A 24,068-nucleotide genomic window follows, 5' to 3' on the forward strand; every position below is an offset into this window, starting at 1 on the left:
ATGTTTGTTACAATATGTTCCTCGAACTACGTCTGTAAAGAACAACGAAAAAAAGTGGCCTAGACTGCTCCGCGACCCAGTTATAGGATCTACAGATAAACAAAAAAACAATTTCACCAGAGGTAAATGAACCCCATACCCTCTGATTAAGTAATAGTACTATTCCCGAACTGTACCACTGAACCATTCTACCGCTGATTTTTTAAGGTTTTCACTTTTATTATATTTTGAATCTTCACGTGAACTGAATCTGTCGAAAATCTCAGAAAATCAACTGTGACCGCGAGTTCACGGGGAAAATATCCTCAAATTTTCGGACCTAAATTTCTCGAACTGTGAGGGTCCATAGCAAAAACGGAAAACAGATAAATAAATGACGTGTTCTCAGCTTTCCAATGATATAGGTCACTTGCTATAACTCCATACCCCACTCACAACATTCCCTAGTGAGACTTCTGAAATTTTATGAAAATTCTGACTCATTGTACCTTATGATAACCCCATGCATGAACCCCATGATTATAGCTCCTCGATGTAGTCTAAGATTCACTGTACCCTTCGATTCAATGTACCCTTTGATCAAATTTTTCATAGATGTACCCTTGGATTATGGGCCAGCTATCTAGAAGAATGTATGTATTCAAATAGTCATTATAGGGAAAGTGAAGTCAAAGAGAGTTAGTAGTCAAAGATCACAATGAAGTCAAAGAGAAAACTGTAGTCAAAGATACTTTTAAGTCAAAGAGACAAATGTAGTCAAAGAGAAAAGTGAAGTCAAAGAGACTTTAGAGTCAAAGAGAAAGTGGAGTCAAAGAGCAAGTGTAGTCAAAGAGTGGTGTAGTCAAAGAGTGTTTGCCAACAATTTGAAAGAAAATCTCATTTGCAAGTTGCAACTAGTTTTACTATACACATACTATGCGTTAAGTACCCTTAATACCCTAAATAATATAGTAATGAGTTGATTAGTATTCTTTCAAATTCCCCATGAGAAAAACATTATTGTTTTGAAATTATCACAGGCAACCATGTTTGCATACCATAGCTCAACTCATGAAACAACTCTACCATCATATGAGGATTACGGTTTGAAAGAGGCTTTTCATTTTCACAAAGTTCATAATTCTGAAAATTGTTTTACTTCCAAAACTTCCAGGACCTTTTCTCTCTGAAATATTATATCATAAAAATTTATCTAATTTATTCAAATTTGAAGATATTATATTATTAATTTCATGGCTGATCAGCCTGTCAAAGCTCGGAAAATGTATGTTTTCCGACGTTTTAGGTGGGTAAACCTTTTTCCGGCGGAAAACTGTTTTCCATTTTCCCAAAAAGTTTCATGGATACGGATTTTCTCAGAAAACGATTTTCCGAGTTAATTTTCCACACGGAAAACGTTCATGGATACGGCCTCAGAATTAAATATTTTGTGACGCGCTGTGAAAAATTATAATCCAAAGCGTTTTCGTATTTTTAATATTTTTTCTCGTGACCTTACGTTAATTTTTCCTTTTTTTCGAATGTTATTGGCGTTCCGCCACGTCACATGCGCTGCCAATACACAAAATTGAAGAAGCGTTCTCCAAGAGCAGAAATATCTTCAGCGCCGTCCAATCTACTGTCTTTTCTCATGCAAGGTATAATTTCAATACTGGAAAAAATGAATGATGGCTTAAAATCTAGATCTAACACAATTTTTTAAACACATTTTTTATGGATGGGACCAAATTTGGCTCAGTAGTTTTCGAGAAATCGATTAAATTCCGAAAATTTTGTGGTTTTTTGATATTTTATCGAAAACTACTAAGCCAAATTTGGTCCCATCCAGAAAAATGTGTAAAAACTTCTGGCGCATGTTGTAAGCTATCATTTGTTTGATAATATTGAGAATTGAAAACGCTGATACATTTTAACGAAATCAAAAATGAAAAACTGCTATTTCCTGAAATAATATGTGAAACCAGGATTTTTTGCATTGAATGGGTGGATAATGCACTCAGAATAATTCTAAAACTGACATTTTCTTACTTCCGACCTTGAGCTTTACGCTAAAAATTAAGGTAATACGGTTTAGGCCTGCAAATTTCTCAAAATTTTCGTTTCATGAGGGTAGATCAAACATTTCCGTGCAGTTATTTTTCCGAGGCTGGGCGACCGTGGCTGTTATAAAAAAGGTGCTACTTCGTTTAAGAACTATACGTATAAAAACTGTGTTGTTTAAGAACTGGTTTCGCAGAAGAACTGCGCGAAGAAGAACTGCGCGAAGAAGAACTGTTTCGAAGAAGAACTGTTTCGTTTAAGAACTCTGTTCGCATTGGAGCGCGCTTGCATAAACCCCTTTTTTCCATTATTTCGAGAGTTTTTTTAATCTGTATTTTCGATTCTTTTTTGATTAAGAATAATTTTTCATGGTGCGTCCAAAGTTGCTACAAAACAGCAAAAACGACAAATCTGCGGTGTCCAAAGCTGATTTGTAGATTTGCAGGTTTGCAGTTATGCGTTATTGCTCATCCTTAATTTTTCAACTGCGAAACCTGCAAAACCTACAAACCTACAAATCAACTTTGGACCAGTGTGAGGCTCCCGGGACGATTCGGGATATTTCCCGGGAAGTTTCCCGGGAAATTTCCCGAGAATTTTCCGGGAAATGTTCGGTAAAAATTTCCCGATAGCTTCCCGGGAAATTTCCCGGTTACTTCCCGGGAAATTACCGGGAAATTTTCCGTAAAAATTTCCCGGGAATTTCCCGGGAAATTTCCCGAAATTTATAGTTCCGGGAAGTAAACTTCCCGGGAAATTCCCGGGAAATTTCACTTATGTACAAATCTAACAACCAGGGTTCGACCCCTACTAGTGGCACAACTTTTTTGTTTTTTGTTTTTGACTTTTTGGTACCAATCTGACAACCAGGGTTCGATCCCCACTCGTGCCAAAACTTTTTTGTTTTTTGTTTTTGACTTTTTGGTAACAATCTGATTACCAGGGTTCGACCCTTCCGGTGTCAAACCTTTTTCCATTTCATTTCTTGATTTTTGGTACCATTCTGAAACCATTTCAGAACAAAAAAAACATTTTTAGATTGCAAGTGTCTATTTTCAGAACAGTCCTTCTCCGAAAAAGCAACTTTGGTCTTCAGATTTTTACCAAAAACCAAAAATGAAATGAGAAACAGCTTTGACACCAGTGGGGTCGAACCATAATTGTCAGATTGGTACCAAAATGTTAAAAACAAAAAACAAAAAAGTTTTGGCACGAGTGGGGATCGAACCCCGGTTGTCAGATTAGTACCAAAATGTTAAAAACAAAAAACAAAAAAGTTTTGGCACGAGTGGGGATCGAACCCCGGTTGCCAGATTGGTACCCAAAGTAGTTCTCAGTAATTTCCCGAAAAAAATCCCGGATTTCCCGAACTTCCCGAAAATTTCCCGGTACTTCCCGGGAAGTTCGGGAGCTTCCCGGAACTTTACCGGGAAATGTTCGGTAAAAATTTCCCGGTAATTTCCTGGGAAATTTCCCGAAACAGCATTTCCCGGGAAATGTTTCCCGGGAGACTCACACTGCTTTGGACGCCGCAGATTTGTCGTTGTAGCAACTTTGGACACACCATCAAGTACAATCTTTTGACCTTTACGCTTAACCTGTTGTGAAAACCGTCAAAAAACCCTCGAAATAATGAAAAAAAGGGGCTGATGCAAACGCGCTCCAATGCGAACAGAGTTCTTAAACGAAACAGTTCTTCTTCGAAACAGTTCTTCTTCGCGCAGTTCTTCTGCGAAACCAGTTCTTAAACAACACAGTTCTTATACGTATAGTTCTTAAACGAAGTAGCACCATAAAAAATTATCCGATTTTCTCGAAATTTTTCGGGAAAAATTCCCGAAATTTTTTGGCAAAAACTCATTGACTACACCTCTCAATGACTACATTGTCTCATTGACTCCACATTCTCAATGACTACAAAGTCTCATTGACTTCATTTTTCTCAATGACTACACTTTTCTCATTGACTATATCACTCATTGACTACGAAATTCGAGAAATTCTCTCATTGACTACATCTACAGTACTCGCCAAAAAGAACGCGATACTCGCAGTATTTAAGTTGAAATTAGTCAGCTTTGAGCATGTGCCACACCCTCACTGACTGTCTCACATTCTATTTGGCCAGTACAGTATCCAAAAGGACACTGAAAAATTCCGGGGATTCCAATTCTGTGTGTTGAAAGAGGAACAAAGTTTACCCAATCTCTGTGATTCTTGTGGAGGACCAGTTTTCACCATTCTCTTAGGCTTAGGTTTCTTAGAATTTCGGAAAAAAACTTGACAAAAACGGTTATTAATCGTTTTTCGTTTTTGTCAATTCTTTTCCGAATTTCTAAGAAACCTAAGCCTAAGAGAATGGTGAAAACTCGTTCCTAATTTGGCCTGTCCGCTACTTTTTCTTATCCTGTTTGGAAGATAAGGCTTCTGAGATACATTATAAATTCAGATGGTCTAGTGGACTGTCTTTCAGAGAGATGTAGTCAATGAGAGAATTTCTCAAATTTTGTAGTCAATGAGTGGTGTAGTCAATGAGAAAAGTGTAGTCATTGAGAAAAATGAAGTCAATGAAACTTTGTAGTCATTGAGAATGTGGAGTCAATGAGACAATGTAGTCATTGAGAGGTGTAGTCAATGAGTTTTTGCCAAATTTTTTTTCGAGAAAATTCCCGACGCGTCGGGAAAAATTCTCGGAACATTTTTTCGGGAAAATTCTCGTCGGGAAATTTTCCCGAAAAGTTTTGAGAAAACCGAGAAATCGAGTATCCCGATTTCCCGACCTCGATCAAGCCTGGTCTCACCACGATAAAGGAAGTGATTATAACATGTCGACAGTTTTCAGACATTCTTTACGATTTTAGCACTTTTCCGGCGGTTTTGTTTTCATTACGGTTATTAGGCAATATACTAATGAGAGGATGTTCAGATATTGTCAGATAGATACATAAATCACACTGATTAACGAAAATTTAAAAATTAATTTTTGTCGCTTGCTTCTGAGGCAAATCATTTCTATTGTCTCGATTTCCCCGATTCTCTTGATGTTTCAAAAAATTTTGAGAAAATTTTGCTTTTCTCGGTGTTTTGAAGCTCGAATATCTCAAAATAGCACTTTTTTAGAATCTTTTTTTTAATCTTTTCAGAGCATCTCCGATGGTGGCCACTGTTTGCGTTCATAGCGATACTATGTGTTTCAGCCGATGCTCCTCCTCGATTCGCTCGCAGTTTAGCCGCATACAAAACAGATAAAATCGAGACCGAACCAGTTTCTGAGGTGGAATCTGCACATCCCGACGATCTCTACAGCGAACAATATAATGTTGTTCGAGATGTTCGCAGAAGCAATAAAAACCCCAATGATGATAAAAAGTCAACTACGAAAGATACGAAAGGTAAGCTATAGGTGCAACCACTTTCAGAACTTGCAACGGGCCGGGCCGGGCCGGGCCGGGCCGATTTGAGAATTTTCACAGGCCCGGCCCGGTCGGCCTGGGTCACAGTACAAAAATTTGAAAATTTTTTCGATTTTTTGCAAAAAAGTCAATTTTTCGACTATGTTTTTACATTTCGAAAAAATACTAGTTTACACAGGATTTTTGACTATTTTTGATGAAAATTTTTTTTAATTTCGAAAAATTTTGTGTAAAAGTCGTGCACATTTTTTGGCTCCGGGCCGATATTTTGTAAGTCTGCTTTTATTTGAACAAGCGTTTCTCAGAAAATTGTTTATGATCACAGATCTCACAGTGATGTTGGATACCTGAGTATGTAGAATTTTGCGAAGAAAAACTTATTTGAATTAAACAATACCGGAATAAAAAAGTTCCGGCACTTTTCAATGACCCGCAAAAGTCGCGCCTCTGATCTCCGGGAACGCCCACTTGTTCTCAAAATTTATTTTGCAAGCTCAGGGCATAGTTTCTGTTCGAATTACATTCATTCCGCGGCTAAATGGTTGAAAATACCTCGTTTTCATCAAATTTGGTACATTTTCCATGAACTTTCATTTCGATTACGGTAGCTTGATGGGAAAAAGATCAAATATGATGAAAAAGTCGTAATTTTCAAATTTTTTATCCGGCAAATGAATCTAATTCGAACAGAAAATGTCCCCTGAGCTTGCAAAATAAATTCACTTCACATGCGTTTTATATGTAAGAATCAGAGATGTGCGGAATTCCTTCCTTCGACTTCAGATTTTTTTTTCACTTCGGACTTCCTTTTCAAAAAATTTACTTACGACTTCCGACTTCCTTTTTCGAAATTTTTTCTCAGGCAACTGAATATTAATCTAATTAGACGCGGCATAAGTCAGATTAGCTTGAATATTGGCATGATTAGATTAGTGCCGCGTCTAATTAGATTGATGAGCAATCTTGTAAGATTAATGCGCCGTCTCATTAGATTAGTGTGAAATCTTGTATAACTAGTCATAATATTTGAAAATTCTTTAGGTAAAAAAGAAATAGTAAATTTATTCAAATTAAAAACAAGAGTTTTTACAATCGAAATGTACAAAAAATATAGAAAATAATACAGAAAATAAAAATTAGAAATTAGTCGAAAATCCATTGCAATGAAAGTTGAAAAAATCCAAGTTGTCCTCTGTCCGGTTGCTTTTCGTTGTCGTCCTCTCAGCGAATTTTGCTGTAAAATGAACGAAATTACCAAAAAAACTGTTTGATTTCGGAACTCACAAAAAACTCTTTTTACGAAGCTTGTGTAGAGAGCGCTGATGTTGAAGAGGTAGACGATTATACCTGAGCACGGTCTTCGAAACTTCCAATTCGCAGAAAACCTGACCCAAGTCCAAAAGAGCGCAGTTGCATCACGCCAAAAATTTTCAAAAAAAAATTCGCGAATTTTTGTACTGAAAACTCGGTTTTTTCGCGATAGAACGGATATTTGAAGTGATAGAACGGATCAATATCTATCATTTAAACACAAAACCAGAAAAATATATTATGTCTCAGTGCTTCTGCTCCTCGCGACGCTGTTTTTCATAAAATTAGGTTTTTCTACTGAACCAAAGAGTTTCTAGGATAATTCTCGCTCATTAAACTGTGAATGGGTGTGTCTTTGTGCCAGCAAACTTTAAAAAATATGAAAAACGTGTATGGATCTTGAGATAAAGCCTATTTTGCTGAAAATCACAAAAAGAGGAGTATCAATTTCCGTTCATGACATAATTTCATGGTTTTGAGCTCAATGTGTAGCTTTTTGGACGCTCTATCCATTTTTCATCGCACATTTATGAAACAATTTTTTTAATTCGAGAACGGCTGAAAATAAGGTTTTCAGTGCTAAAAATTCGCTTCCCGCCGAATGTTCAGATCAAAAACTTTGTTCACGCGTTTTGCGTCAGTATGAGTTTGTTTGCCTAGATTGGAGGTTTCGAAGACCGTGCTGAGCAATGAACTATTATTCACGGCTAATTGTAAGAGAAACAATTTTCTTACCTAAGAATTTATTCATGATTTCATCGCAATGTTGACTTTTCTTCCAAACCAAATGGAAGTTGTGGAAGAGTGAAGACTGCAGTTGAAGACTTGAAGAGCCATAGAAACCGAAAAATACAATTTTTAATAATGGAAAATCGTGAAAAAGTCGATAAAACCGCAAACGAAATTAGTTCGCAACGATTTCAGACTTTCGAGACATAAATAGAGAATCAAAACTTAGAAAAAAAACATTAAAATAAAAATTGAAATAAATTTTGCGCGTTTTGTACTGACTTATTATTGGATCCTTGGCGCGAACGAAGTTTGCGCAAGCAAATTCCACTAATCTAATTAGATTGTGATTAGATTGATGCGGTTGTAGGATTAGATTAATATCGAGTTGCCTGAGTTATTTCCGCACAGCTCTGATAAAAACAATGATAATAGAGGGGTAAAAATAAAAGTGACCCGAGTATTTTTCAGATTAAAAAAAGAAAGATATTAGCACAGCACGCTTCTCACAACCGCTCTCTACCGAAACTGGAGAAAAAAGTGTGCGAAGTTGAGAGACACAGAGAAAAAGAGACATTTTTAAGGGTATTTGGGTTTGGCTAGGTGGAGTTCTGTTTTATTTATTTTTGTTTGTCGATCTAAATAAGATTGTACATTTTTGCAAAAGTGTCAATGAGATACTGCTTCGCCCTTTTACAATTCGAATATGAAACGTCGCAAAAACTTAAATTTCAGTTTTAGACAGCTGAAAATTATTTTTCTGTATTTTATATCTACTTTTCTTACAGGAAGTGTTACCATCAACAATAAAAATAATGATGTCGGATCAGGAACAAGTAATACGACTGGGGCTTCTCATATTGCAACTGGTAAAACAGCGGCAGTTGAAAGTGCAGATCCTTCTAATAGTTCTGGGGGATCTCCTAATTCAAGCCGAACAGTAGTTTCACCAAATGTAACTACGAAGCCATCATCGACTATTATTTCAACTACGCTCGAACCTCCAGGAAAAACTGACACGAAGGAAGCTCTAACAACTTCGTCAGTCGTGCCATCTGGCCAGGTGTCCGAGAAAGTTGCTGTTGGCCTGCGTTCCTCTTCATCGACAGTCGCAGAACCACCAACTACTGAACCTGCAGAGAAAAATACATCAACTAGCAAAATAACTGAAGCATCCGATGGACCAACTGGATCATCTAGTGAAATAACTGAAGCACCCAATGAAACAACTGTAATACCTGATGCGACAACAAAAACTGCATTAATTCAAAGTGTTCCATCTACGGAATCTACGCCTAATGCTACAATTTCTACTTCTAAGGTATTTTGATGGGAAAATATAGGGAAGTTTATTTTATTCGAATTTCAACTTTGTAAAAACCGGATTTTTGAATCTTTTCAGATTTCTCAGAAAGCTGAATTTCGAAAAGGCATTAGAGAATTAAGGCACACTATCGCATTAATAAAAATATATTGAAAAAAATAATTTAAAGCTGAAGGTCGATAGTTTCAAAACCTTCAAACTCACTTGGTTAGCTCACTTTGTGCTCTGCACCAATTAAGTCTGCTAAAACAAGCAAAATTTAAACTGTGACTCCTTGCTCAATACTTTCTTAGCGATTTTTAGTGATATAAAAATTTGAAAAGGTTACAGATCTAGATACAATGTCATTTTGTTTTAGGAATCTCTTATTCAGAAAGTATTTTGTTTTAATAACGATATTTGCAGGAACCTGATGATATCGCGACTACTACTGTTCTAGTTCCCTCTACACAACCACCGCCTGTGTGGAAGGAATCATCCAGTGTTACACCGATTGGTACCACCGAGAAACATGAACCTACCGTCGCTGATGATCACAATCGAGAAGAAAATCCTGAAGAAGGGATATCAGCAGCACTACTATCGCCCGCAAGTTGTCAGGTATGTTGAATTTAGCAAAATGTACACCAATACATCCAATCGAAATACCATACATCAATTTGATCCTTGTTCAAACTGTGTAGAACTATTTTTGATGAAAAAAATATTTATTTTTGTTTATTTTTATGTTGTGGAGTTTATTTGTCTTAAGAGACAACTTCATTTTGAAACATAAAACTTATCAGCTTCTATTAGTTTGTTTGAACTTGTAATATAGTATTGAATTTTTGTCTTTTGGAAAACTGCCTAACGTGGTTTCAATTACGGGTTGATCAATTTTCCTGTTTTGTAACTCACATTCTAAATGTGCAACATTGTACGAAATAGCCTTCTTAGGTTCGTATTTCGTAGATGAAAAACACAAGTTATAGGACCAGAAGGAAAATTTATCAAATCTATCAGAAGGATTTTTAATAAAATCACAAAAACTAAAGATCGGAATTATCACTTCTCGTGATCTTACGATTTCTGAAAAATTTCAGAAACTTTCTCCCGGCTACGAATCTTGTGATGAGGCGTGTAAAGCGGCAAAAGACGATGAAGATAGCGGAAATACATTAACAGGTCTAATGATCTGCGCTATCGTATCCTTGGCCATTGTTTTCATTGCTTTTTGTATCCTTTCTGTCTTCGCGATTATGCTCAGAAGGAACAAACCATCCAAACCTGAAATAAAACCATCAGAAGAGAAGTTTGAGGACCCCGGAGCACAAAGAAGAGCGGCTGAAGATGCTGCCGTGATCAAAAAGGTAAATTGTTTCAAACGTTTATACCATACTTGTCAAGGGCCAAATCATCATGCAAAAAGTATAGAAAACGAGTAAATTGGGAAATTTTTCCCCATGAAAAATTGAATTTTTGGAAAAAATTTGAAAATTTTTCTCAAAAATCCCATATTCCTGAAAAGAGGGGCCTGAGGGGCCGGGCCCAGGGCCAGGCCCCTCATTTGACAAATATGGCTTATACACTCGGTACAAAATGTGATGCTGGATAATAGTTTTTCAAAGGCTTGTTGCCATGCAAATATGGTATATGGGGTTTTACATGACACCATTGTAAATATAATCGCGCGAACTACGATTGTGAAATACCAATAGAAGCATATTACTGCCGGTGCGCAGAAAGCTCGGCAATGTGGGTCTCGTGCCGAATTTCAATTTACGCCGGCTCTATACCGTACTTCTATAAGTTTTTATTGAAACATTTCGATAGAGAGCCGGTAAATCAAAACTCTGCACGAAACCCACAGGGCCGAACTTTGTGCGAGCGGTCAGCCACCGGAGAATGGGTAAGATGAGTAGTTCTCAGTGATTCTAAGGGATTTTTTTAGGACGTGGAAAAGAAAGAAGAGAAGAGCGACGAAGCAGCAGTTCAAGAAGACACTCCATCTCTCAAAAACAATCCGGCACTGGAAAGAATGCGTGACAAGCTTAAAAAAACTCAAGACAATCTTAGATTATTGAGAACACACGCGAATAAGTGTGCAGAAGAACACAAGAAAGATCTCGCGAATAAGTTCACACCCATGGGACCGATTTACATTCCGAAGGAACCAGAGGTTGGTTTCCTGTATAAAAATTTTCAAAAAAATTAAACATTAAAGGAGGTGAGAACGCAAAAAAATTGTGATCGAAATTGTGATTGGGAGGCACCCACATTTATCATAGCCTCGAGTGGGCGGCCGCGTTCTCGGCCATGTAGCTCAGCCGGTTGGGGTTTTGTACCTATGCACACAGGTGAACCGCCACAGGTAAAGCGCGATGGATCCATTGTGGGTCCATATGCGTCCATATCGAATATGGATCCACATAGGATCCATAATGCGTCCACATTTAAAACGCGGATCGCGCGCGGATGGAATATGGATGGGGAGGATGTCGGTCGCCCTCGAATTTCCGTGGGTCGCGCGTGCATCCATATAGGATCCATATTCAATCCACGCCGGATCTGACTTTCCAACGATAATCCGATATTCCGCTTTGCGTGTTGTTTATAATAAATCGAGGCGAATTATTTTTTTTAGGAGTTTGCCGAAATTTTCTCCGTTTTCCAGAGTTTTCACCAATTTTTTGACAGTTTTTGTTGAAAATAAATTATGGTTCACTGAATAAAAAATAATTAAGCTATTGCCGAAACAAATTTCTGTTATTTTTCACCAAAACTCGGTAATGTCATTGAGAATTTTTTTTGGAAATTTATGGTTATTTTCATGAGAATAATTAAAGGTTTCCACTATTTTTCTTTTCGGAACGATATGATAAAATACATTTCCAGGTGGAATAAAAGGTAAATTGGTAAGTCTCAGTCGTTCCGAAAAGAAAAAAAACGGGACTTTTACTCTGTAGAAGTGTTCTTCTTTCCGGGTATTACTTGAACCTCATTTTGTGTAAACTTGATTTTAAAAACCTACGGACTATTTTGGCAATTGAAAAACAAAAATTGAATAGTATACTGAAACTACATAAAAGTGAAACCATAATTTGCTTTTGATGAAAAGTGAGTGGAAACGGAGAAAAGTTTGTAGACACAGAATTGGACGAGAACGGAAAACGGAACTTGAAAAAAACAGTAGATCGAACACAATACACACTTTAAGAAACTTATATTAGCAGAGCAATTTCGTTACAACTGCGCCCCACCGCAAACGAGAGAGTATCGGCGAGAGACGCAGAGTTTTTTCTGGCGCGAAACAGATTTTTACCATTTTTGATCTATTTTCACAAGTTTTAATTAAAAATTTGCCAATTTCCGAGAGAAAATTATGCAAAAATAGGTCAAAAATGGTGAAAATCTGTTTCGCGCCAGAAAAAACTCTGCGTCTCTCGCCGATACTCTCTCGTTTGCGGTGGGGCACAGTTGTAAGAAGGCGTGGGCCGCTAATAGTAGCAAAAGAAGAAGTCTAGTATGCGAAACAGCCACAATATGTGGTGGTATGAACCCAATCGAATCAAAGAAACCACGGATCGCGCGTGGGTGCTAAATGGATGCCGCCCGCGCGTGGATCCATATGGATTCATAATGGATCCATCTGACATACCCACAGCATCCGCGTTTCATCCATAATGGATCCATCGCGCTTTACCTGTGGCTGGGGAACACATATGGAACCGCGCGGTGGCGAATATGTGGCTAAAAAGAATGAGGGTTGGGCCCTATATGTGCCCATATGGATCCACGCGCGGTCGGCCGAAAACGTGGGGCGCATATGGAACGCATATGGATAGCATATCAGCATTAATTATACCAACCGTATTTGGTTGATTATTCTGTATGAAACACTAGAAAGCCCTAATTCATTGTTATGATAGGTATGTAATGTTATTATGTTGTTTCACTATTCCTTTTTTCAACTTGTTCACTTTCCATTTCTCGGACTTGTACATTTTCTCCGTTCTTTCTCGAAGTTCTTCATTTTTCAAACAGATAATGGCAATACTTCATGAAAAATTGAAAATCACATACGATTTCATATAAATATTATAGGTTAGCTTGGCGGTTATAAAACAATTTTTGATGTTCGAGCTTTTCTTTGAACTCTGAAAAAAAACCCGCCGACGAAATTCGAAGTCCGGTATTTTGACTTTACTTCGGTATGACAAATACTTACCTTCTTACCTTTAAATCCATCTGAAAAAATATGATTTCTTATCATACCGAAGTAAAGAAAAACAGAAGACTCGAATTTCTCGACAAAAAGCTAAAATTTAAGTTTATTGAGAAAATAACAACTTTTGTATTGAAAAAAATAAGTTTTCGTAAGTTTAAATAGCTTCATTTTTATTTTTGAAGTTTGCCATTATCTGTTTTGTGCAAAAAGAATGAAGAAAATAGGTGAAAACTTCGAGAAACGGAGAAAATGGGCCCGGACTTATAGAAAAAAATGTCGCGTCGATTTACGGTAAACAACACGCCTACGTGTAATTCCGGAGTGTCGTTGCGGCGGCCGGCCGCCACCCTCAAATATGGACCATACATGGAACGTATATGGGAGCCAAATGGGTGCACGCGCGGCCAGTACACAGAAAAGACGACCACACATATACGCCACACGCGCGGTCCACGTTTCATTTGAGGACACATATAGGGCGCTATTCTGACACTTTCACACATAGGATTCCCAGCGGTTCACCTGTGCACGTTCGGTCATGAGTTTGGAACCCCCAGTTCAATCACTTACCAAATTTTGAGGCCAAACTTATTTTTGAGCTCTCACCTCCTTTAAGTCTACGATATTACTATATGTTTTCCAGTCTACCGTAAATACTGTAACTGAATCACGTGTGCTTCTATTTATATTTTCAGAAAAGTCCTGAGGGTGTGCTTCTAATAAAGATGATTCAATTACAGTATTTGTGTAGTCTTTTCGCTTTCACAAATAGAAAAATTTCGAACTGGGTTGGTTTTCAGTTTGTTACGTTTGTACACATTCCTCCAGAAACCCTAAAAACAAGTTAATATCATTAAAATTGTCTAATCCAACGGTTTTTTTTTTGTATTTTGTGGCTTTCAACTAGAAATGTAATGAAACGCGAATAAAGTTTCGTGTGAGGTTATCTTCTTCAAGACGCCTAAAAGTTTTACATTTTATTAGGAAAGCATAGCGCTTGTCTTGCCGAACAAAATATACTTGTTTTATTTTATGGGGCTCACGGCCTCCAGCAGAGGCCCTCTCAAAGTACTGTGCGCAGTGCATTGAGAGGGTCTCCGCTGGAGGCCGTGGGGATTCAAGTTCGGAAAAAGTTTTCTCCCTCGAATCATTTACCAGAAAAAAAGTTATTTCCGTTTTTCCAGGTAAAGTAATGGAGGAGAAACCCCTTTTTCTGGAAGTGAATAGCCCCATAAGAGAACACGGAATTTCTAGAAAATCTCATTTTTCCTAAACTTCGAAGAAACCAAAGAATGATGGTGCCCCAAAAAGGTTCTCAGTTACTACTCAGCATCGAAAGATTGTACCCAATGAGTAATATTCTAATTCCGTACCCATAGATTAGACCCATTGAGTATTGGCTCACTAAAGAAGAGTGTATGATCTCTGTGGTTCATCGATTACATGTATAGTTACATATTTGACACATTTTATTATATACATTAAACTCGTTCTATTCTTTCAGGTTCCGCCTCCAGCTGATATTCCTTCGAGCAACATTTCACTGACCAATGTAGCTTGGAAAGATGGATTAAACGAGTTATGGGAGGTTGGATCCGATGTAGACGACATCGAGCTGGATCAAGACTTTGTCTTGAACCCAGATTCAGTCACTGAAGACGAAACTAGCCAAAAGAGTGGTAAATCTAAGAAAAGTGCAAAGAGTAAGAGCAAGAAAAGCAAGAAGAGCCAAAAGAGTCATAAAGACGAGAAGGATGGAGATATGAGAACACCAAAGTTAGATGCTACTTCTGTTCCATCTACTTCTGGTACTGGACCATCTACCTCTGGCACTGGACCATCTAATTCTGGTACTGGACCGTCTACTTCTGGTACTGGACCATCTACCTCTGGCCTTCCTTCTGTTTCGGCACCTGCTCCGACTGCTCCCACCGCTGAAAAACCGAACGCCTCGGAAACAAAGAAGGACCAGAACAAGAGCAAGGAAAATTAGGTTTTCACTGAGCACTGGTATCATCAGTTCCGCTCGTTTTCTTCATGTCGATTTTAAGAACATCAATTTGCTTTTCGGATTGGAACTTTAGTATTGCTTTTTTAAAGTAATTCCTCAATTCCCCTCGCTTTGAACAGCGTTTCCTCCACCAATTTTTATATAGTAGTTTATTTAAAAAAAATTTAAAGTTCCTGTTTTCTATAATAAGTCCGTAATCTCCTTCATATAGTTATCTATTCAGTAATTGTCTTTTCTTTTGTAGTGTATTTTCTTTACCCCGGTATTAGGCCTATTCACGAGGTAATAAAAAAAACGATTCCCGGTTTCTTAAAAATATCTTGTGAATCGGTCCGTTACTAATACTTCGTATACTGTCTTCTTTTTTTTTAAACTTATGTGCTTGGTATTTTCCTTGATTGTCTGTATTTTTTGTTAATAATTCCCTAAGAATATAAATTCCAACCATATCTGGTCGTTAAAAATAGAATGGATGGTGAATTTGACCATGTCAAATTTCAGAATAAGCAGAATGACCACATTTTATTTTCCAACTTCCATATTGAACACAAGATGATTTCCAAACTTAGTAACATAAGTTGAAGCAGCAAGTCCATCAGTTCGGCAGATAATATAGAAAATGTCGTTTTTTGTAATATCGAGTGATACGGAAAATCTGAAAAATGAAGTTTAAAAATACAGTACCGTAAAACCAGTATTAGAAGTGCCCCTCTAATAGAAAAACTGGAGAACGGGTTTATAATTTCCGTTGTTTTAGTGTAATTATCCGCATATTCAGAATCTTCGTTCCCAGATACACGAGATTCATTTAAATAAATGAGGCTGAAAACGAAGAAAATTGTTATTCTCCACACTAATTATTTGAGAATGATTTTAAGAAAATAAATGGTTGTTATTTTTTAATTTAAAATTCCTCTGAAAGATAGAAGGGTGCCTGTATTTGAAGGACCCGGGACTCTATTTGCAATAGCAGAGCGTCTGGACAGAGGTTTTGAACAATAGAAAGGCATGCCATTCTAACACAGATTTTACGGTATTTAAGAATAAAGTTTTTCAGTGGAAAATATGTCGGGTGAAGACTGTGACTATGTTAGTTCTCAATGTTTCCTAGGACAGTGATAGAAACTCACGATTCTCCAGAATAGTTTCTCTTTTTCAGATATTGAATTCCTTCCATAATCTTCAAAATATCGACTTCCAAAATGTTAAGTGTCATCAATTTCAATTTATCAAGTTCACCGTTAATCCACATTTTCAAAAACGAATTCACATCATAATTAGTCAATTCGGTGCCACTGACATTGAGAATGTGGCAATTCATATCGACTAAGCGAGGTAAAGTGACCCAATACCCATTAGTTATTGTCAATTCTTCGAACTCATATCTTCTGGTATCGTTCTTAATGAACTCGGATCCTGGCAACATTACCAAGTCTAACTCATTAATGTTTTTGATTTGATCCAAAATGCGAGACAGTGTGTGATCAGAATTCACGTGACATAAATCAAAATGACCGAATCGAATAGATCCCTGACGGGTATTAATCCATCTAAGAATTTCTATGGATTTTAAAGAATCAGTTTTATGAAAATACAGTATATCGATGGGTTTGTCGTAAAGATTCATGACATATTCAATCAATAACTTGAATCCAACAACTTCATCTTCCCAGTATGTCTCCACGTTTTTTTCATCAGATGTATGGAACATACTAGGTCCATTTCCATTCAACTTTCCGTGTTCCACAGATTTGGATACAATACTCGAATCTCCCAGCATGTTGTGAATGGTGTTTGATCGGCAGGAGAAATACTCAAAAACGTGAGAAGTTTCATATTGAATTCCGATACTGTAACTTTCATCCAAATGAATGTCCAAAGAGAAGGAGTCGTTGACTTTGACGGCGACATTTCGAGCAAGTAGATTTGAGATTTTCGAGCAGAGCGAGAATTTGAATCTGGAATTTTTGATGAGGTTTTTTTTTCAGATATGAAAACTTACAGTTCATACGGATTCAATTGATTCAAAACGTTTTCACAAGATACTGGATCGAGTAGAAGAAGAGGAAACATTGTAGAAAGAGTGGAACGATTGGAATGACGGAAAGAGACATTTTACTCGTCACATCCGGTTGTATGAATAACCTTTCAGACGTCTGTCAAGTGGGTTTGGGAAAGATTTACGATTCATTTAGATGGCGTATAATTGGAGCAGGTGGTTTGTTTGGTTACATATCTCGAGTCTACTGGGTAACTCAGCAAATGCAAATACTTTCTAACCTTAGACAGTTAGTGCCACAAATTCGTATTTTCCGTCGCGCGAAACGACGGCTACCAGAAATCGAGACAACAACGGATGTCCTTAAGAGGACTCCTTATTCGGCAGCTTTATTTCTTGAGTCGGACTATTCGAGACATTCAATATTTGAAGTGCGACAAGAAAAAAGAAAAAAGTGCAAATAGATTATAATTCTACCGGATTTCCGGAATAAAGTTAACGTGTAACTTATTTCGGTTGATACAGAGAGGCAGAACAAAGAAATAATTTCGAGAAAAATTATGTTAGGGGTAGTGGGCACAGGGTCTCGGGATGAGTAGTAAAAATAAACGCGCTCCGCTGAAATCAGCTAAAATTTTAGCGCGAAATTCGAAATAAATTTTTTATTTAAAAATTTTATTTATTTTATGAATAGAATTGATCTCGAAAAGACGCGCGACGGTCGAAAAACTGGCCAAAAATGCGAGAAAACTAGCATAAATCGGCTCAAAAAGTGGTCGATTAAGCTGCGTATCAAAGTGCCACAGTGAAACAGCGAATTGAAAAAATTAAAATTTGAATTTACCGCCAATGTCTAGTGGAGCGCATACGATTTCACTACTCACACCTAGACCCTGTGAGTGGGTATCGAAGTCTTACATGAAAACGAGAACTTGCAACAGAAATTAAATAAGTTTCCGTGAGAAAAGAGAACAATTGTGTCAGAGAGTTTTTGACTTTTGGATAATACAAATTATTTTGGAGAACAGAAGAAAATAGACCTTTGCTTCGAAAAACCAATAAAAGTCGTAATTTTTAAAAATTAGAATTGCTATATTTGGAAAGACCAGGTTTTTTGGATTGTGGCGGAAGTCGAATGTTGCTCTGTCTTTGTGGAACACGGGATCTTGTTGATGCAGACTCTTCTCCCCAATCATCATCGAAATCATTCTCATTTAGTTTTTTCGCTGCTGAAGTCTTATCGGGGATCGTGTTCTTCTGATCTTCCTGTGAGCCTATTTTCTCGAAAGTATGAATACGTGAAGTATCCGAAGCCAATTCCGGAGTCTCAAAATCGTCATCATTTATCACTTGTACGGGAGCTTTGACTCGTGTTTCAGATCCGAAAGTTCCAGATGAAGCGGCGAAACATCCAGAATTTGCTCTGAATTCAGGCGGAAAACGTTGCGGGTTGTCTGCCACTCCAAAAGACCCAGAAGATCTTCCAAATCCCACTAGGCGGGAATGAGTTGTTGCAACGAGAGGTTTTTGCGATGTAGAATTCTGAACGCCGCACATTTCCCGTTTTTCAGTTGTCGGAGCTGCTACTGTTGGATTTGTCGCTCCAAAAGCTCCAAAAGCTCCAAATCCAGCCAATCCACGAGGTTTGATACTGTTCACAGGTTCGGCAGAACTGTTAGTAGATGCCGATTGTGTTTTCCATTGATCATTGTTAGCTTCGATTTCTTTGATTGCAATATTCGTATTTTTATTTTTTTCCTGAACATTCGTAGTAATTGAATTTTCCCAATTGCTTTCAGGTGATGCAACTCGTTGATCTCGATCATTTCGTATAGGACGAAGAGAGTCTGGTGGGATCGTTACGTCAGAACGGTTACGAACCACGCCGCCAGGGCCGCGGAGCACAAGTCCAAGGATTGAGAGCTGAAAAAAAAAACAGTATTTCAAAAAGCTCGGCTGGTTTCTGAAAATTTGCTCTGCTAAAACTAAAAATTATGGGGAACGGATATCCACAGATTTTCAAAATATTGTTGTGGTCCGGCAGTAAAAATAGGATCGAGTTTCACAAGCAAAATGTATTTCAAAACTCGCAGATATCACTCATGCCAACACTCATGATTCATGGGGTCAATGAAATGAGAAATCATTGGCCAATACTGAATGGGTACCGATATTTTTGGGTACCTACTCTTTGGGTACCAACTGATCATTGGGTTCCAGTGATCTTTGGGTACCGATTTGAGATAATTATTCTTTGGGTACCAAGTGATCATTGGGTACCTGTGTTCTTTGGGTACCGATTTGGGGCACCAACTCTTTGGGTACCAAGTGATCTTTGGGTGCCGCTGATCTTTGGGTTCCAAGTGATCTTTGGGTACCAGTTTCGGCGCTAAAGGAGTTTGGGTGGGCCACTCAAATTTCAAATTTTTGGTTGAAAGTGTGGGGCTGAAGGAGTAGGAGAGGCACTTCTTTCGTTACCTAAGCTTTCTCTCATTTGAAGTATAATTCAGAAAGGTTGGAATCCTCGATTTTAGTGCGTATTTCTCTCATTCTTAGATTTCTTAGAAATTCGGAAAAAAATTGACAAAAACTATTAATTTATCAACTTTTGCCGTTTTTGTCAATTGTTTTTCCGAAATTCTAAGAAACCTAAGCCTAAGAGAATGGTGAAAAGTGGTCCCCCGCAAGAATCACACAGATTTCGTAAGCTTTGTTCCTCTTTCAGAACACAGATTCGGAAATCCGTAAACTTTTTTTTGAGTGGCCAGGCCAACTGAACTGTGACAAGTTACATGTAGTGCATTGTTCGTTGAGTATTGAGATTCGAAAAAATTAATTTTAAGACGAATAAAAAAATTCAAAAAGACATAGAAACGGGTACCCAAAGATCACTTGGAACCCAAAGATCAGCGGCACCCAAAGATCACTTGGTACCCAAAGAGTTGGTGCCCAAAATCGGTACCCAAAGAACACAGGTACCCAATGATCACTTGGTACCCAAAGAGTAGGTACCCAAAAATATCGGTACCCAGTATTGGCCGAAATCATTTGATTGTTGAGTTTTTTTTTCAAAAATGTTGTGCAACTTACGTATCCATTGATGCTGTACATCTTTCCTTGGTTGATAAAGTGCGTGACTTCCCAATGTGGTCCATTTCCACAATATTTGTCTGATGGAATCAAATTCAGCATAACATCAACTGAATTTATTCTGAACTGTGTCAGGCGATTGCGCGCATCTCTCGACATACTGACATCACCATAATACTCGTTGAAGTAGTTGCCAGTGGCAATGTTACAGCGAACAGTTGATTTGTGCTGAAACAAACAAATGTTAACATAATTATCAGTGCCCACACCGTCAGTGTTTCTTCGTTTCAATTCATACCGTCAGCTGACCTCCTTCCGTGTTATATTGAAAAAAATCGACTTTATTGAAATCGCGAACTTTCATTTCTGTTTTTCCAAACTCATCTGTCGTTGGTGCGTTCGATTTCTTCACATCCATATTTACGTTAATTGCTTCTTTGAAACAGTTTTTTGGGTGCCCAACAGACGCATCGATAATGTCATATTCCACCCATGAGCCATATGCAATCTGAAAAAAATAAGAGTAGAACTTCCTGACTTTGTAACGAAGGAACACGAACTTCGTAGAGAAACTAGGAGAAACAGAAACAAATCAAGAAAATCGTCAAAATATTAAATCAACTCCATTCTCTAAAATTTGTTCACTTACAAACAGATCTTCGACTTCTCCGTAAAGATACTTGTAATCTCGATCAAAGATTTCAATGTATTCTCTGTTTTTCCAAGTTATCGAACCCGAAATGACGCCTTGTCTTTTTCTTTCCAGCACCATACTTGGCAATTTTCCCTAAAAATCAGTTAAATAAATGAAGGCTGCAAAAAATGAAATACGAAACAAGGATAGCAGTCATTCACAAAAGTTGAAGGAAACGAAAGTCAAGATATTTTAGAAAAAATAGGGTTTAAGGGAGATGGAAGATTTTTATATAACATTTCCATGGTTTAAAGAAATTGAAGTTTTCAAACTTTCAACAAAATGCTTTTAAATTACAAAAGCGAGTACAAAAGCCACGTTTCGAAGGTAGTTTAAAGGCGGCGGGGGAAAAGTGTGCAGTGGAGTCTCGCCACGATTTCAGTGTTTGCGCAATCCTTCCAAGTTTATACATATTTTAACCTTAATTAAAGGTTATTTCGGAAGAGACTTTGACGATAAAAGGCATAAAATGCGGTATTTTATTCAATCAAAGAATACAAACACAGTAATCTATCAACTAGTCTTCATTTATTGGCATTTTCCGCACTTTTCGCCATAATTTCGGCACTTTTAATTGAGCTCTCAGCACTTTTGTGACTTGCTTCCGAATCTGACGCCTCCTTCGATGAACCAGCAGACATTGCCATTTCTTTTAACTTTTTTCGCTGAATCTTTCCAGATGCCAACTTAGGAATGGAATCGGTGAATTCATAAGTGTCAATCCATTTGTAGGAGGACAACTTCTGACGGACGAATTCGGTCAATTCAGCCTCCGTCAAAGTGTGATCCTTCTTGACGACATATGCTTTCGGAGATTCTCCTTTTTGTTCGTCTGGAATACCAATGACGGCACAATCCTTTACTTTTGGATGAAGAAGAAGAACGTCTTCGATTTCGACAGGTGGAACCTGAAATCAAGATACTTGAGAATAAATAGGAATACTTTCACTCCTTCCGTAGTCTGTGCAATTCAAATTTTCAGATATCTACAGAACTCACCTGCATTCCATTCACTTTGATCAGTTCCTTAATTCTTCCTGTCACATGAACTCGCCCTTTTTCGTCAATGCTCCCGAGATCGCCTGTTTTCAAAAATCCTTCATTGTCAATTATCCCGATTTCTTCCTTTTTCAAATATCCTTTCATGACTGTGGGTCCACGGAAGCACAACTGGCCAACGGTATCAGTTTTTGTGATCTGGAAATTGTTTTTAAAACCTTGTTCGAAATATCGAAATACCGTACCTCTTTACCCTCCTTATCAAGAATTTTCAATTCATAAGTTGGCCCGATACTACCAACTGTCTCAAAGCAATTACCATCTTCATAACGGGGAAAAGTTGTGAATTGGACCATTTCAGTCATACCATAAGCCTGGCAAAGCCATGCTTTAGGAAAACGTTTTTGAACTTCTTCACAAAGTTGCTTGCCGGCTGTTGCTCCTGCAGACATGATCACTTTCAGAAATGGAGAAATGTTGAAGATTGGAACCATCACATCTTTAGCAAGAAATATCAGCATTGGAGGTACCAACCAGGCGAGTTTAACCTGCAAAGTAGGAGTTCCTGGCGCAGGATTTTCAGATAATCTACTATTTTGGATTAGTTTTCGATTCTCGGTGATTGACTGTTAGTTCAAAAATCAAAACGAAAACATAGTTGTGTGTATATGTCGTACTCACTTTGTAAAATTTGATTCTATTCAACATGACAATAGTGTCAAACTTTTTGAAAACCAATCCGGTCATTCCCAATAGAATTGTTTCAATCATTGTATTCAATCCATATGCATGATACCACGGAAGTAACAGAAGTACATGTTCCTTTGACCAAGTTGGCTTATCTTTTCCAAACATTGCAGGAGCGATTTCTGTCTCAAGATGATTGGTAGCAATGTCCAACATTGCAGAAATGTTTTTATGTGTCAATTGACATCCCTTTGGACGTCCAGTGGTTCCAGATGAATATGGAAGAAGTGCGATGGAATCTGGTCTGAAAAAGTTTTGAAAAGATAGAAGAAGACTAGTAGTTCAGCTTACGGAACAATAACATTGATTGGTTGATCCGGAGTCTGAGTCAACTCGACAAAATCTAAAACATTTTCTGGAAACTCGGCTCTCAGAGGGAAAGTTCTCAGACATATGATCTTTCGGACCCCCGGACATTTAGCCACTGCTCGGCGGACACGGGCAAGACGATCTTCGTCGGTGAATACGATAGAGGTGTTGGAGTCATTGAACTGAAGTTGAAGTTCATCTGAAAACAAGAAAGCATGAGAAACTGAATGAAGACTAACGTCCCAATGGGATTGAGACTTACAATCAGTGAAAATAGCACTGGCATTTGACATTGCTCCACCGCACTTCATCACTGCCAACATTGAAATCAAGAACTCCGGACAATTTGGAAATGCCTGCGAAGCCACATCCCCTGGTTTGAATCCCCTGAACAGCATACTTTCTCCACTGGTTCTGATGCAGTTTTTGACTTACAATTTCACGAGAGCAGTAGCCAGACTATTAACGGTTGGCTCCACGTCTCGATACAATTTTTTTTTGGTTGTCGTCTCTGCATCAATCTGTTGAGAGTCCATGGTTACAGAGTGTTTCTTATGAAGTAAACTTACGAAAACAACGGCATCCTTGTTGGCGGCAGCATGATTGCGACACGCTTCAAGGATCCGTTCATGTACCGGCGTAGTTGAAAGTTTCACTGGAGCAGCTTTCGACACGAATACCATCTGAATTCCTTTTGTAAGACAGACTCCAACGATTTTCTGAAACAACTTACACTTTTCGTGAAAAATGAGTCGATGAGAACTAAGATTCGTAATGAGAAAATTTATCCCCTAAATAACGGTTAATCATCAAAATGGGCGGGGCTAAACGAGAAATTTAGGGTTTCACGAGATTCAGCAAACTATTGAAGTAAGTACAGTAAGATTTTATTTGCTTTTTTAATCCATTCGATTCATTATTTATATTTACGTGTTCCTCAATTTCGGTCAAATGTGGTTATGTTTTCAACTATTTGTATATGATAGTAAGTAGGAGTCCCTCGGTGACTCGATGAAGCCCATCTGATGAAAATGTAGATCCAATTCGAATCAATTCGAAGCAATGCTTTGTCTATGTTGAATAAAAGTTTTTTGTTCAAAGTGTTGAACTTGTCTATTCCAATGTTCCCAGATTTTTTCAATATCTTCAGATATCGAAAGATATACTAATGATATACAATATACTGCAGTGTCTT

At 37.8% G+C, this 24,068-nt stretch overlaps 4 protein-coding genes across 4 annotated transcripts; 1 reads left to right on the plus strand and 3 right to left on the minus strand.

Annotated features, from left to right (window-relative positions):
• Nucleotides 1-1,546: 1,546 nt before the first annotated feature.
• On the plus strand, nt 1,547-15,017 carry GCK72_001748 (uncharacterized protein; the record flags this gene model as incomplete). Its single annotated transcript, XM_053723104.1, has 7 exons — nt 1,547-1,637; nt 5,184-5,432; nt 8,282-8,814; nt 9,223-9,417; nt 9,900-10,166; nt 10,748-10,975; nt 14,529-15,017. The coding sequence occupies 7 exons, from the start codon at nt 1,547-1,549 to the stop codon at nt 15,015-15,017; spliced, it is 2,052 nt and encodes a 683-aa protein (XP_053591749.1).
• Nucleotides 15,018-15,557: 540 nt separating this feature from the next.
• GCK72_001749 (uncharacterized protein) lies at nt 15,558-17,108 on the minus strand (the record flags this gene model as incomplete). Its single annotated transcript, XM_003114617.2, has 3 exons — nt 15,558-15,690; nt 16,166-16,993; nt 17,038-17,108. 3 exons carry the CDS (start codon nt 17,106-17,108, stop codon nt 15,558-15,560), a joined length of 1,032 nt encoding a protein of 343 aa, XP_003114665.2.
• A 1,000-nt stretch (nt 17,109-18,108) lies between these two features.
• On the minus strand, nt 18,109-20,896 carry GCK72_001750 (uncharacterized protein; the record flags this gene model as incomplete). The annotated part of the gene is made up of 5 exons (XM_053723105.1): nt 18,109-18,957; nt 20,125-20,234; nt 20,286-20,352; nt 20,423-20,632; nt 20,774-20,896. 5 exons carry the CDS (start codon nt 20,894-20,896, stop codon nt 18,109-18,111), a joined length of 1,359 nt encoding a protein of 452 aa, XP_053591750.1.
• Nucleotides 20,897-21,342: 446 nt separating this feature from the next.
• On the minus strand, nt 21,343-23,556 carry GCK72_001751 (uncharacterized protein; the record flags this gene model as incomplete). The annotated part of the gene is made up of 8 exons (XM_053723106.1): nt 21,343-21,726; nt 21,818-22,015; nt 22,063-22,365; nt 22,499-22,808; nt 22,856-23,072; nt 23,136-23,260; nt 23,309-23,394; nt 23,443-23,556. The coding sequence occupies 8 exons, from the start codon at nt 23,554-23,556 to the stop codon at nt 21,343-21,345; spliced, it is 1,737 nt and encodes a 578-aa protein (XP_053591751.1).
• Nucleotides 23,557-24,068: the final 512 nt, after the last annotated feature.

This window comes from Caenorhabditis remanei, chromosome I (assembly GCF_010183535.1).
Source record: "Caenorhabditis remanei strain PX506 chromosome I, whole genome shotgun sequence".
Lineage (NCBI taxonomy): Eukaryota > Metazoa > Nematoda > Chromadorea > Rhabditida > Rhabditidae > Caenorhabditis > Caenorhabditis remanei.